The 12,782-nt window shown below is 39.5% G+C and overlaps 1 protein-coding gene and 2 long non-coding RNA genes across 4 annotated transcripts; 2 read left to right on the plus strand and 1 right to left on the minus strand.

The window, feature by feature from the left end:
* The first annotated feature begins 228 nt into the window (after nt 1-228).
* On the plus strand, nt 229-9,276 carry LOC103505253 (tudor and KH domain-containing protein-like). Its single transcript, XM_026820590.1, has 5 exons — nt 229-281; nt 473-615; nt 4,808-5,047; nt 5,928-6,053; nt 9,022-9,276. Exons 2-5 carry the CDS (start codon nt 496-498, stop codon nt 9,274-9,276), a joined length of 741 nt encoding a protein of 246 aa, XP_026676391.1. The 5' UTR covers nt 229-281; nt 473-495.
* LOC113465792 lies at nt 6,749-7,688 on the minus strand. Of its 2 annotated transcripts, none has more exons than XR_003390400.1 (2): nt 7,640-7,688; nt 6,749-6,895 (listed from the first exon to the last, which is right to left on the minus strand). It is a non-coding gene; the product is annotated as an uncharacterized LOC113465792 (long non-coding RNA). The 2 variants fall into 2 exon arrangements; XR_003390399.1 differs by lacking the exon at nt 7,640-7,688 and adding an exon at nt 7,360-7,441.
* A 10-nt stretch (nt 9,277-9,286) lies between the features above and the next one.
* On the plus strand, nt 9,287-9,997 carry LOC113465791. Its single transcript, XR_003390398.1, has 2 exons — nt 9,287-9,468; nt 9,905-9,997. It is a non-coding gene; the product is annotated as an uncharacterized LOC113465791 (long non-coding RNA).
* The last annotated feature ends 2,785 nt before the right edge of the window (nt 9,998-12,782 follow it).

Here is a 12,782-nt window from a genome sequence, read left to right on the forward strand (position 1 = left end):
AGAAACACGGACTACGAAATTTTTTTGTTCTTCATAAATTACAAATTTTATTTGACACAAAAAAAATCTTCCCTTTTCATACCTCGTGTTTTGTTTCAGCTCTGGGTCCGTCAGAGTTACAAATGGAGCCTGTACACATTACCAGAAGTCACTATCAGCAACAACAACAACAACAACAACAACCCAATAGTCAGTTTCCCATGAAGATGCCTATAAAATAGGCGAAACTCGAGTCGGAGTAGAAAAATACAAATACCTAGTATCCAGTAATAATAAAAACGGTAAGAATAATGTTAAAGAGTTCAGTTAACGGGGCGCTAATTTTGGTCGCAAAAACTTACTAATGGCCGCCGAATCGTACCTTCTAGAAACACGGACTACGAAATTTTTTTGTTTGTTCTACATAAATTACAAATTTTATTTGATACAAAAAAAAAAATCTTCCCTTTTCATACCTCGTGTTTTGTTTCAGCTCTGGGTCCGTCAGAGTTACAAATGGAGCCTGTACACATTACCAGAGGCAATGTATGTATGGCACGGTATGGTTCGGAAGGATATCCTGGTGATTGGCATAGGTGTAAGATCCTGAGAGTACTGGACGATAATCGAACCAAGGTTAGTAATAACGATTGTGTAAATATTTTAAACCCGTAAAATACATGAGATCTTGTTTAGACTGCTGGGGTAAAGGAACTTTTTAATCTCAATCTCATTCAAACAGGATAATCTAAGGAGGTATATTCTATTCTATTCTAACTCGGCTAGCTTGTGTCTTGTCCCATTTCAGCTTATCTTGTTTAGACTGCTGGGGTAAAGGAACTTTTTAGTCTCAATCTCATTCAAACAGGATAATCTAAGGAGGTATATTCTATTCTATTCTAACTCGGCTAGCTTGTGTCTTGTCCCATTTCAGCTCACCCAAGAAGATAATATTCTCGGAGAGTGAGGGAGAGGAGGAGGGGGAAAAGACTAAACCCTGTGGTATGGTACGTAACATTTAAATTTAAATATTAGTAAGGGAGGGGGAATATAGACCTTCGGGCTGTCTACCCCTCCTATTATGTAAATCCTAGGGAAGATGATATATATTTTTTTTAAAGAGATTTAAGAATCTTAAAGAGCCGCCAGCGGACCTTTAAGACCGCGGACCTTTGGCATGGTACATAACAGTTTAGCTAAAGCAATTTACTTCGAAGTAATGTCAGTTGTAAAAGTTTGGTTTGGATTGTCGTTTACTATGTGTGAAATCCTATAATTAAAGGACTTGTGAGATTTAGGATTTATGACATCATACTTACTTTATTTTTCCAGGTAAAGCCCGTTGCTGTATCAGCACCGATTACCAGTGTACCTATACCCACATCTACTTCTGACTCCACACCTCCCCCCAACATAGATACGGTACGAAACTCATTTTAATTTAATTCCTATGGCTGTACAAGAGGCTCCGTATTCTTTTTTTATTATTATTCTTAATACTATCATCATTTTATCTATTTTTTAGGCCAAAAAATATCTTGATTCGACCAAAAATCCGATTTGAAGTTTTTGCTTCTGATCAAAATCATGCTTTTGTTTTTATTCGAAGATAGTAACCAAACCTTTTTTTAATAATTGTGTGTTTTACCGCTTTTACCCCAGCGCAATGAAAAATCGGCTACATGGGACTTCAGAGTCTGTGTCGTAGCATGTCCATTCAGTAGTACATAATGTCCCTCATATTTTCCTCTATTGTATCATCATATTATCTCTATATTTCTTTTTCTCTCAAGTTCTTTAACAATGCTTATGGATATGCCGTTCGCGCTATTATCTCTATTAACTACTCTTTTACATTCTGTTCTAATTTTGTTTAGGAATCTGCCGTAGTTCCTGTGCCGCAGATAGAGGGCGCTGTTGTGTCTCCGTCCAAACAACACTACCCTCGCCCTACCATGGTTAAACCCCAATACCACCCTGTACGTCAACAGGCCGTGCCTTATCCAGTATACCCCATGGTGTCCCAGGCCCCGCCTGCCACAGGTGAGTTTTCTCTATCGAACCCATGACCTAACGCTTACAAGGTGGGCGCTCTACCTCATAAGCTAACTAGTCTGGCTATTTTTCTTTCAAGGACTTTTTTTTTCAAGAGGGAGCTGTAACTGCTATGGTCTTATCGTCCCGAAATCGAAGAGAGAAGGAAGACAGGATAGGAGAAAGCCAGCCGTTCCGAGAAGTCTAGCTCTTACCGTTCTCGAGATATTTTGTTTACTGACAGACAGACACACACACGGACCAATGGCTGAAACTTTGGATCTAGGCGCTAGGGACCTCAAAACGTGTTTTGGCACTAAAATCTGACCATCGAAAATTTGACCCGATTACATTACTTTCCTTCCGAATTACTTCAAGGTGTTCCGTAAGGATTTGACGCCTCTGAAAGTGAGTTTCAAGGGTTTGATTCCCGCGTGAGCAGAAATAATAATAGTTCTTATTTATACTTCTCGCATAGACTGAAAAGTCCCTTTGCTCCAGCAGTAGGCTACTACCAATACTTTGGTCACAGGTGTTCCGCAAGGATTTGACGCCTCTGAAAGTGAGTTTCAAGGGTTTGATTCCCGCGTGAGCCGAAATAATAATAGTTCTTATTTATACTTCTCGCATAGACTGAAAAGTCCCTTTGCTCCAGCAGTAGGCTACTACCAATACTTTGGTCAAATTCTCAAATAATATTGAGGAAAATTTTATACCTCGGCTGGGATTGAACCCACGCCCTCCTGTTTACCAGGCGAGCGTCTTGACCACTTCACCACCGAGGCAGGAATAGAGATTTTTATAAATTAAAATTCTAAATATCTCAAGGTTGAGGGTTGAAAAAAATTAGTTTTTCAAGTAAAGTTAGTTTTTTAAGTGCTAAGTAAAAAGCACTGTTGTTATTATTTCTCTATTTGCTGTCTCTGTTCACAGTTCCCGTTCAACCTATCTGGACGCAGCGCTTAAGAGAGAACGAGAGAGACAGAAAGAGCAGACCATCAAGTCTCAGCAAAGAATCGATACATCACTCAAACCAAATACAAATTCGATAAACAAAAAAAAGATCTAAAAAAAATAAAATAATAATAATAAAAAGACTTTATTGAAAGTGTTGGCAAAAAGGGACTTTCTAGTCTTAAGCTGGCATTCAAAATAAAGCATTTGATATTGCAAATTTGAACTACACCCATAAATAATCATATTGTGAAATTTGGAGTTATTTTCGAATGTCGGAGAATTTGGCAAGTAAACAAGAAGTATTATTTTACCTGTGTGGCGAGGGGAATCGACCTCAGGTCCAGAACTCCGTAGCCCCAATCGCAGAACTCTTTGTTGAGCTCTACAACACCGTTCACGCCTATCTTGTCTTGTAGATCTAGACTCCCCATTCTGTCGCAGAGTTCTGTGGGGCCACTCACTTCAGCTTGATCAGTAAGCTCCGAGATATCCTCCTTCTCTGTATTCCACTTGATATGGGGGATACTGTCCCTCTGATTTTGACTGGCACTGTCCTGAGCTAAATTACTTATTTTCTGACCTGGCAAATTATTTTCAGAATCACTGGGACTTGATTGTTGTTTCTACAGTTTAGCATGGGAGTGGTAACTTTTGCTAAGTTACCAACCACTCCCATGCCAAACTGTAGAAACAATATCCTATCTCAACCAGTCCGAACCCAACCCAACCCGGTACATAACCATGACCAAACTCTCAAATGGGGGGGCAAATGACATTCCAAGTCGCGCCCCTTTTAAAATAAATTTATTAAAAATCTCTAAGGGTTAGCCCAATTTTGATGAACTTTGGCAACTGTAACAATTCTGTTTGAGAAGGTGTACTGTGTCCTTATGGTAACCCACAATTCTGTTTGAGAAGGTGTACTGTGTGCTTATGGTAACCCACACTTGGGACAGACTGTCAATAAATTTTATTGATTGTTTCCCTCTAGGCCTTCTACAATAATAATTCTCAACTTATAAATATCTACAATGAAAAATCAAACATCGTAACGTGATGGGTTTACCCAAACCCAAAGTCAAAAATCAAGGTAACTGAAAAACTTCACCTTGGATTCTGATCATTGGTAATTTATTAAAGGCTCAAAAAGTAGGATATCAACAAATCATAAAAACTAAAAAAAAGTCATTGTTCATAAGTAAAATAAATTAAAAATACAACTGTCAAAAAGAAAAGGTCAATAACAATTTATACCACAGACAGGTGGGGAGAAAAAAAAGGACAAATCTATCAAAATAATGAGAATTGAAAATTTGTACTTCATTGTTTTAACACTTCTAAAAGTAGATCAGTCATCACTATACATTACGTCTTTGGTCGCAAAAACTCGCTAATGGCCGCCGAATCCTACCTTCTAGAAACACGGACTACGAAATTTTTTTGTTTGTTCTACATAAATTACAAATTTTATTTGATACAAAAAAAAAAATCTTCCCTTTTCATACCTCGTGTTTTGTTTCAGCTCTGGGTCCGTCAGAGTTACAAATGGAGCCTGTACACATTACCAGAGGCAATGTATGTATGGCACGGTATGGTTCGGAAGGATATCCTGGTGATTGGCATAGGTGTAAGATCCTGAGAGTACTGGACGATAATCGAACCAATGTTAGTAATAACGATTGTGTAAATATTTTAAACCCGTAAAATACATGAGATCTTGTTTAGACTGCTGGGGTAAAGGAACTTTTTAATCTCAATCTCATTCAAACAGGATAATCTAAGGAGGTATATTCTATTCTATTCTAACTCGGCTAGCTTGTGTCTTGTCCCATTTCAGCTCCTGTACTTGGACTTTGGCACCATAGGCTACGCCCCCAGTGATCAGCTCAAATATATGACGCCCGACTACGCCATCCTGCCTCTTCAGTGCCTCTATGTAACACTATACCGGGTGTTACCTATAGATGTGGACCCCAGTACGGGACTGCCGCTGTGGAATGGCAAAGGACTGGACAGGCTGCTCACCAAGTATGAGAACATTAAGGTTACGGCCACCGTGTTCAAGTATGATCCCAAGGTAACGTGAATATCGGACACTGCCTTGGTGGTATTGTGGTCAAGGCACTCGCCTGGTAAACAGCAGGGCTCGGGTTCGATCCTAGTCGAAGCATGGAATTTTAACCTCATTTAGGAATTGACCTAATAGTCAACTCCGAGTATTTGAAAACAACAACAGAATTAAATAATTTTAACACAATTTTCAAGAATTTGACTACATAATAATGGAGATAGGAATTGACATAATAGTCAACTCCGAGTATTTGAAAACAACAACAGAATTAAATAATTTTAACACAATTTTCAAGAATTTGACTACATAATAATGGAGGTCTTACGGTTAGGTTGTAGAGAATGCCTCCGGGGTTAACCTCGCCCAGTGGTCACCTTCCAGTTAAGAGCCTATAATTATTATTTTTTGCTTTGAAAGTAAGTGAGCTCCAAGTTTGAATAAGAGATTTTTTTTCCTTCTGTTTATCTGTTTTAATCCAGCTTTACTTTCAAACGGTTTGTCGGACTTTGATTTGGCAAACATGTTAACATTGAAAGAAAATTTCCTCATTATATTTTGGACTCAATAAAACTTTTGGGGCCTCTTCGCGCTCCTTTTCTAAAGGAGAAGTTTACAGTTTACTGAAGAATTCACTTTAAAAAGGTCCCTTTCACATAGGCGATATAACATCACTAACATCAGATTTAGATTCTTTTCTTTTACGTAAGTAAAAGACACCTATGTGTTGAAATGTTGCAGGAACCCCGCATTTGCACTTGGATAGAAGTTTACAGTTTACTGAAGAATTCACTTTAAAAAGGTCCCTTTCACATAGGCGATATAACATCAGATTTAGATTCTTTTCTTTTACGTAAGTAAAAGACACCTATGTGTTGAAATGTTGCAGGAACCCCGCATTTGCACTTGGATCACAGCTGTGGACTCTGACGGAAAAATTGTAGAGCTCAACAAAGAGTTCTGCGATTGGGGCTACGGAGTTCTGGACCTGAGGTCGATTCCCCTCGCCACACAGGTAAAATAATATTTGTTTACTTGCCAAATTCCCCGACATTCGAAAATAACTCCAAATTTCACAATATGATTATTTATGGGTGTAGTTCAAATTTGCAATATCAAATGCTTTATTTTGAATGCAGTATCCCCCATATCAAGTGGAATACAGAGGAGGAGGATATCTCGGAGCTTACTGATCAAGCAGAAGTGAGTGGCCCCACAGAACTCTGCGACAGAATGGGGAGTCTAGATCTACAAGACAAGATAGGCGTGAACGGTGATCAAAGCAAAGGACTTCGGAATCCGAACTTTGCGTCTTCTAGACCAGCCCAAACGTCTAGTCTTTTGCCAACGCCACCATATACTCCACGTCCCAACACCCTTCTCCCGCGTTCTGTACTCCCAACACCTGTCTCTGTCCCCAACACACGCCCACCACTTCTCCCAACATCAGTCCCCACCAGCTCCCCTCTCCTACCCACCCCCTCCCGCCCCTACAGACCCCCACACCATCGCCTTCACACGACCTGTGTCTCCCCCAGCCCTACGGCCACCAACACGCTAGATCTCATCTCTAACATCCCGCCCACCTCTGACCAGCAGGTGTCACCGACTTCTGAATCGGAGAACCAAAGTACCATGCCCACCATCAGCGAGGGGTATGCCTATGTCTTCAGCAACCCTGCCAATTGGGCTTCTCAAACAAATACTACAGCGGCAGTGGCAATGGAGGGATATGCCTTCAATAACACTTCAAATTTGGATTCTCAAGCAAGTAATGCTTCAACAGTAGCTGCAGTGGCAGTGGAAGGGAAATCAAGCCATAGAAGATCCCTGGCAAGTAATGATGTTGAGAAAGACCTGTCCATGATGCCTGTGTTCCTTACAGCTTTTCCCTTCAACTGCACGTTGGTTAAGGCTCTAGTTTTGTAGTTCAGGTGATAACCGGTGACTTCCAACTGTTTCTCGTGAATGTTGCATGTGTTTTTATTGGAATTAATTTATAGCTTGAGGTGAAAGTTACAATATTTGTCTATTCTTGTCAATCATAATATAACATGTAAGTAGTACAGCTCTCCTTTATTTTACTCCATAAATAGGTACATGATTAGTATGTATCATATGTATCTATAACTTATAATGCTTAAAATGCTTTACATATTAATATTAGATTGATAGATTGCCAAAGTAGGACATGTAGTCCTATTGTCCGTATCAACAGTGCAGTTATAGTGGTAGTGCTGACCGATTGTTTTTGTCATCAAGAAGTTTAAGGGAAATCAAGCCATAGAAGATCCCTGGCAAGTAATGATGTTGAGAAAGACCTGTCCCTGAGGCGTGGAAGTACACATTATGACGGTGGAACTACGGCAAAACTAGGTGACTCCGACCCTCATAGTACGTCCAGGGTGAAATCTCATCTTCAGCAACCCTTCCAATTGGGCTTCTCAAACAAATACTACAGCGGCAATAGAGGGATATGCCTTCAATAACACTTCAAATTTGGATTCTCAAGCAAGTAATGTTTCAACAGTAGCTGCAGTGGCAGTGGAAGGGAAATCAAGCCATAGAAGATCCCTGGCAAGTAATGATGTTGAGAAAGACCTGTCCATGAGGCGTGGAAGTACACATTATGACGGTGGAACTACGGCAAAACTAGGTGACTCCGACCCTCATAGTACGTCCAGGGTGAAATCTCAAGTCAAATTAGACTCTCAAGTTAACCTCTCACGGTGTCTTCATGGGAACGCTGCCAATTCGTTGGAGACAGACGGTATAAACACACCTTCAGGAACTTTCGTACCAATCAAACAGAGTCTGAATGCCCAATCGAGAGAGTTTGTTCCCACACGAAAACCGTCCCTGATTGCCAATAATTCGTCGCTGATTACCAATAATTCGTCCGTACTTAACAATAATTCGTCCCTACTTCCCAATAATTCGTCCTCACTTGGCAAACGGAACGAAACGTCCTCCTGGGTTGAAAATAGAGAGGAGAAAGTGAGTACCCCAGCCGGTGGTAAACCAAGCGCCATGTCAAACGTTCTGAGAGCGTTGAGTTCCAGGAACGCTGCCTTCAATGGGGGCTTTCGTACCAATCAAACAGAGTCAGAATGCCCAATCGAGAGAGTTTGTTCCCACACGAAAACCGTCCCCGATTGCCAATAATTCGTCGCTGATTACCAATAACTCGTCCGTACTTAACAATAATTCGTCCCTACTTCCCAATAATTCGTCCTCACTTTGCAAACGGAACGAAACGTCCTCCTGGGTTGAAAATAGAGAGGGGAAAGTGAGTACCCCAGCCGGTGGTAAACCAAGCGCCATGTCAAACGTTCTGAGAGCGTTGAGTTCCAGGAACGCTGCCTTCAATGTTGACTCCAATTATAAGACTTCCGTCGCTAGGAGTTCAAGTGACTTGGCAAGCGCTACTCAAGTGTCAGTCTCTAAAGATGGACTTCTTGGGAAAGAACTCAACGAACATCAAGTCAAAGAAGAACCTCTGACTCCAATTATAAGACCTCCGTCGTTAGGAGTTCAATTGACTTGGCAAGCGCTACTCAAGTGTCAGTCTCTAAAGATGGACTTCTTGGGAAAGAACTCAACGAACATCAAGTCAAAGAAGAACCTTTTTGCTGTTTATGTTTAATTCATTGTGTTAGTTTTGGCAAATACAAACGCGAAGTTTGCGCGAAGTAAAAACATGTTTTCCCAATATTACTTCGCACCTTATCCACCAGTAGAACGCAAAATTTCAACAAACAATTTGAAATAAGCAATCTGTGGACTGAAATTTTTGAAATGTTTAAAAATCAACCAATCAGATTGCTTCATCCGAGAGTTAAACTCAAACTCACTTTGTGGACCTCGGCCTTAGGCCAGCCACTCACTATCAGGTAGACCTGATCAGGTATCAGGTAGACCTGACATTCAGACCTATTGAAAGGCTAGCCTTAATCAAAATTTTCATCTCGTGTGTCCCATAGTTAACGGAGGACATTCCTATTCCCGGAACTAGCGTCAATTCAGAGCCAGACTTTGACGAACTTCTGGAGAGAATCCTGAGCCGCTCTTCAACCTCACAACCCCGGCCGCCTTCCCCTGACGATGAGAATAATCCCAACTCGGTGAAGAATCTTAAAGAGCCGCCAGCACCCAAGAAGATAATATTCTCGGAGAGTGAGGGAGAGGAGGAGGAGGGGGAAAAGACTAAACCCTGTGGTATGGTACGTAACATTTAAATATTACGGATTCAGGGGCAGGAGTCTATCCTGGTGCGATATCAGCGAGATCTCCAGGGGGCGGTGTTTGAGAGGATTAATGCCCTAGGTCTCCTGCCTAAGGATATGGAGAAGCTGTTCTACCTGATGGAGTGTCGATATTTGAGCGGGAATTACTTCAAGGTGTTCCGTAAGGATTTGACGCCTCTGAAAGTGAGTTTCAAGGGTTTGATTCCCGCGTGAGCAGAAATAATAATAGTTCTTATTTATACTTCTCGCATAGACTGAAAAGTCCCTTTGCTCCAGCAGTAGGCTACTACCAATACTTTGGTCAAATTCTCAAATAATATTGAGGAAAATTCCATACCTCGGCTGCGATTGAACCCACGCCCTCCTGTTTACCAGGCGAGCGTCTTGACCACTTCACCACCGAGGCAGGAATAGAGATTTTTATAAATTAAAATTCTAAATATCTCAAGGTTGAGGGTTGAAAAAAATTAGTTTTTCAAGTAAAGTTAGTTTTTTAAGTGCTGTAAAACACATTAATTGGCAGGTTAGTTAGGTTGAAAAGTAGTGTGTCTGCGCTGGGTCGCGAGTGAACATTGATATCTTCAAAACTGATGACTATTTTTGTTTGTTTGGTTTTCAGGAAGCGGTTGCAGAGTTTATGACGTGATAAATTGAAGTCACGAAATGTGTGGATTTCAAGACATGTACATTTGGACTGAAATTTCTAGCCTGGTTCTTCAATAAAGAGGCGTTTTTCGTATTTCCATCGAAAATGGATTTCAAGACATGTACATTTGGACTGAAATTTCTAGCCTGGTTCTTCAATAAAGAGGCGTTTTTCGTATTTCCATCGAAAACAAAGTATTTTTTGCTGTGTATTCTAAAAAAGTAAAAATACGAGTGTTGGTGGCAATACAACTTCTGTGAAGATCAATACAAACTTTGAAAGTTTAAACAGTAAAATTGGAACTTTGAATTTTTAAATTCCTTCTATCTTGCTGTGTATTCTAAAAAAGTAAAAATACGAGTGTTTGTGGCAATACAACTTCTGTGAAGATCAATACAAACTTTGAAAGTTTAAACAGTAAAATTGGAACTTTGAATTTTTAAATTCCTTCTATTGCATTTCGAATATAACTCGTATCTATCCAGTGTTCACATGTAATTCCTAGTTATTGGGGAGATGGGAATCAATTTCCTAACGGGATTTCTTAACGGGCCGTTAGGTGCCTATTCCCCCCTGAGAAATCATCGTTACCTTTTTGTTTACGGAAAACTCCTATAGACACTTGATCAGAAAATGGGCATATAACGCATATGCATTGTGCTTAACTCCTATTTCAATACATTTCGAATATAACTCGTATCTATCCCGTGTTCACATGTAATTCCTAGTTATTGGGGAGATGGGAACCAATTTCCTAACGGGCTGTTAGGTGCCTATTCCCCCCTGAGAAATCATCGTTGCCTTTTTGTTTACGGAAAACTCCTATAGACACTTGATCAGAAAATGGGCATATAACGCATATGCATTGTGCTTAACTCCTATTTCAATCAGCATGGGTGCTATTCTCATTTGTTTTCAAGTATTAGGATGTCCATTATTGGTGCTCTCAAAAGCAATAGACTTAAGGCCGGGGCCATACTCAAAGTTCATCAACCAATTAGATTGCAGCATTGTAAACTTTGATAAATAATGCTGCTCTCTGATTGGTTGAATGTGGCCCCGGGTCTTAACCGCTAGCAACTAGCAATATAATTAAGCATTGTCAACTAGCAATAAAATTAAGTATAGTGTTAAGAAACATGTCTTTCTTGTTAGTTTTTGTACATACCTCATCTAATACTCCACCTTGATTTAACCCTGATGTTAGTTGATCATTAGCCCATTTCCCGAACCTGTGTAACTAGAGGTCTCAGGTTCGATTCCCGTCAATGTTGATTATTCTGGATTCTGACTCTGTGTTTGGATAGTATGTTACACGGAGTTACTCTTTACAACGTAGAAAGTGGATTATTGAGCAACTATGGTATGATGTATAATTCTATAGATTATCATTTTCAAGGTCAGTTTTTTTTTAAGTAAAACAAGTTCCTAAATTTGTTTTTATTTTTTTTTTTTTTTTTTTTTTTTGTTTTGTTTTGCTTTGTTTGTTTTATTTTTTTGCATTTTTCTTTCAATTTGCATTTGTATTGTTTTTGACCATTTATTTAGACCGGTATGTATAGTGATGGACTGATCTTACTTTTAGATGTGTTAAAACAATACAGTACAAATTTTCAATTCTCATTTTTCTTGATAGGATTGTCCTTTTTTTTCTCCCACCTGTCTGTGTATAAATTGTTATGACCTTTTCTTGTTTGACAGTTGCTATTTTCAATTTTTACTTATGAACAATGACTTTTTTTTAGTGTTTATGATTTGTTGATATTATGGTTTTTGAGCCTTTAGATGAATTGACCAATGATGGATCCAAGGTGAAGTTTTTCAGTTAACCTTGATTTTGACTTTGAGGTTTGGGTAAACCCATCCACTTTACGAATGTTTGATTTTTTCATTGTAGATATTTATAAGTTGAGAATTATTATTGTAGAAGGCCTAGAGGGGAAACAATCAATAAAAAGTTTATTGACAGTCTGTCCAATGTGGTACCATGCAACGACCCTATTGACAGTCTGTCCCAAGTGTGGGTTACCATAAGAACACAGTACACCTTCTCAAACAGAATTGTCACAGTTGCCGAAGTTCATCAAAATTGGACTAACCCTTAGAGATTTTTAATAAATTTATTTTAAAAGGGGCGCGACTTGGAATGTCATTTGCCCCCCATTTGAGAGTTGGGTCGTGGTTATGTACCGGGTTGGGTTGGGTTCGGACTGGTTGAGATGGGATATTGTTTCTACAGTTCTACCCATAGGAAAATGACATAATAATCAATTCCTTTGCATTAGTAAACAACAACAGTTCTACCCAACCCGGTACATAACCACGATCTTAAGGTGTGTCAAATATAATCGATCGACGAGTTGAATCTATGTTGTTGAGGGAGTGTGGACGGTTTAGTCTCGACATGGATTGATGGCCGGTCGACTATGTATGTGCACACCTTTATTGAGGAACAAACGAACAGACTAAAAAGACAAAGTTTGTCATAATAAAACTTGTAAAGTCACTTCGTTCAATAACTTTGGCGTTTTGTAACACCACTCTTGTGTTACCATAGCAACGAAATAATTGTTTACATGTTTGTGGTTCTCGTGCTTTTGCTGAACTTTCATTCAAAGAAAACATTTTTTTTTTTCACTCTTTCCCTAGTTTTTGGCTCTCAGCTTTTTACTTGGAATTCTCGAGATAGATTATTCATTGATAGAAGTTTTGTCTTGCAGTTTGAAAGTGTCTTTTACGTAAAATTTTCGGTACTTGTTCGGAAGTCACGTCAGTGGAAAATTGCTGAAAAAAAGGAGCTGTCACAAATGAGCAGTGACCAGTGTTATTCTAGGGTTAGGTTAAACGCAAA

This window comes from Diaphorina citri, unplaced genomic scaffold (genome assembly GCF_000475195.1).
Source record: "Diaphorina citri unplaced genomic scaffold, Diaci psyllid genome assembly version 1.1 scaffold159, whole genome shotgun sequence".
Classification (NCBI taxonomy): Eukaryota; Metazoa; Arthropoda; class Insecta; order Hemiptera; family Psyllidae; genus Diaphorina; species Diaphorina citri.

Excerpts from the sequence above, each read along its gene's own strand:
- LOC103505253 (XM_026820590.1), top strand. The coding sequence starts at position 496 with ATGGAGCCTGTACACATTACCAGAGGCAATGTATGTATGGCACGGTAT. Across the intron at positions 616-4,807 it reads TGGACGATAATCGAACCAAG|CTCCTGTACTTGGACTTTGG; the intron begins GTTAGTAATAAC and ends GTCCCATTTCAG. Across the intron at positions 6,054-9,021 it reads CGATTCCCCTCGCCACACAG|TTAACGGAGGACATTCCTAT; the intron begins GTAAAATAATAT and ends TGTGTCCCATAG.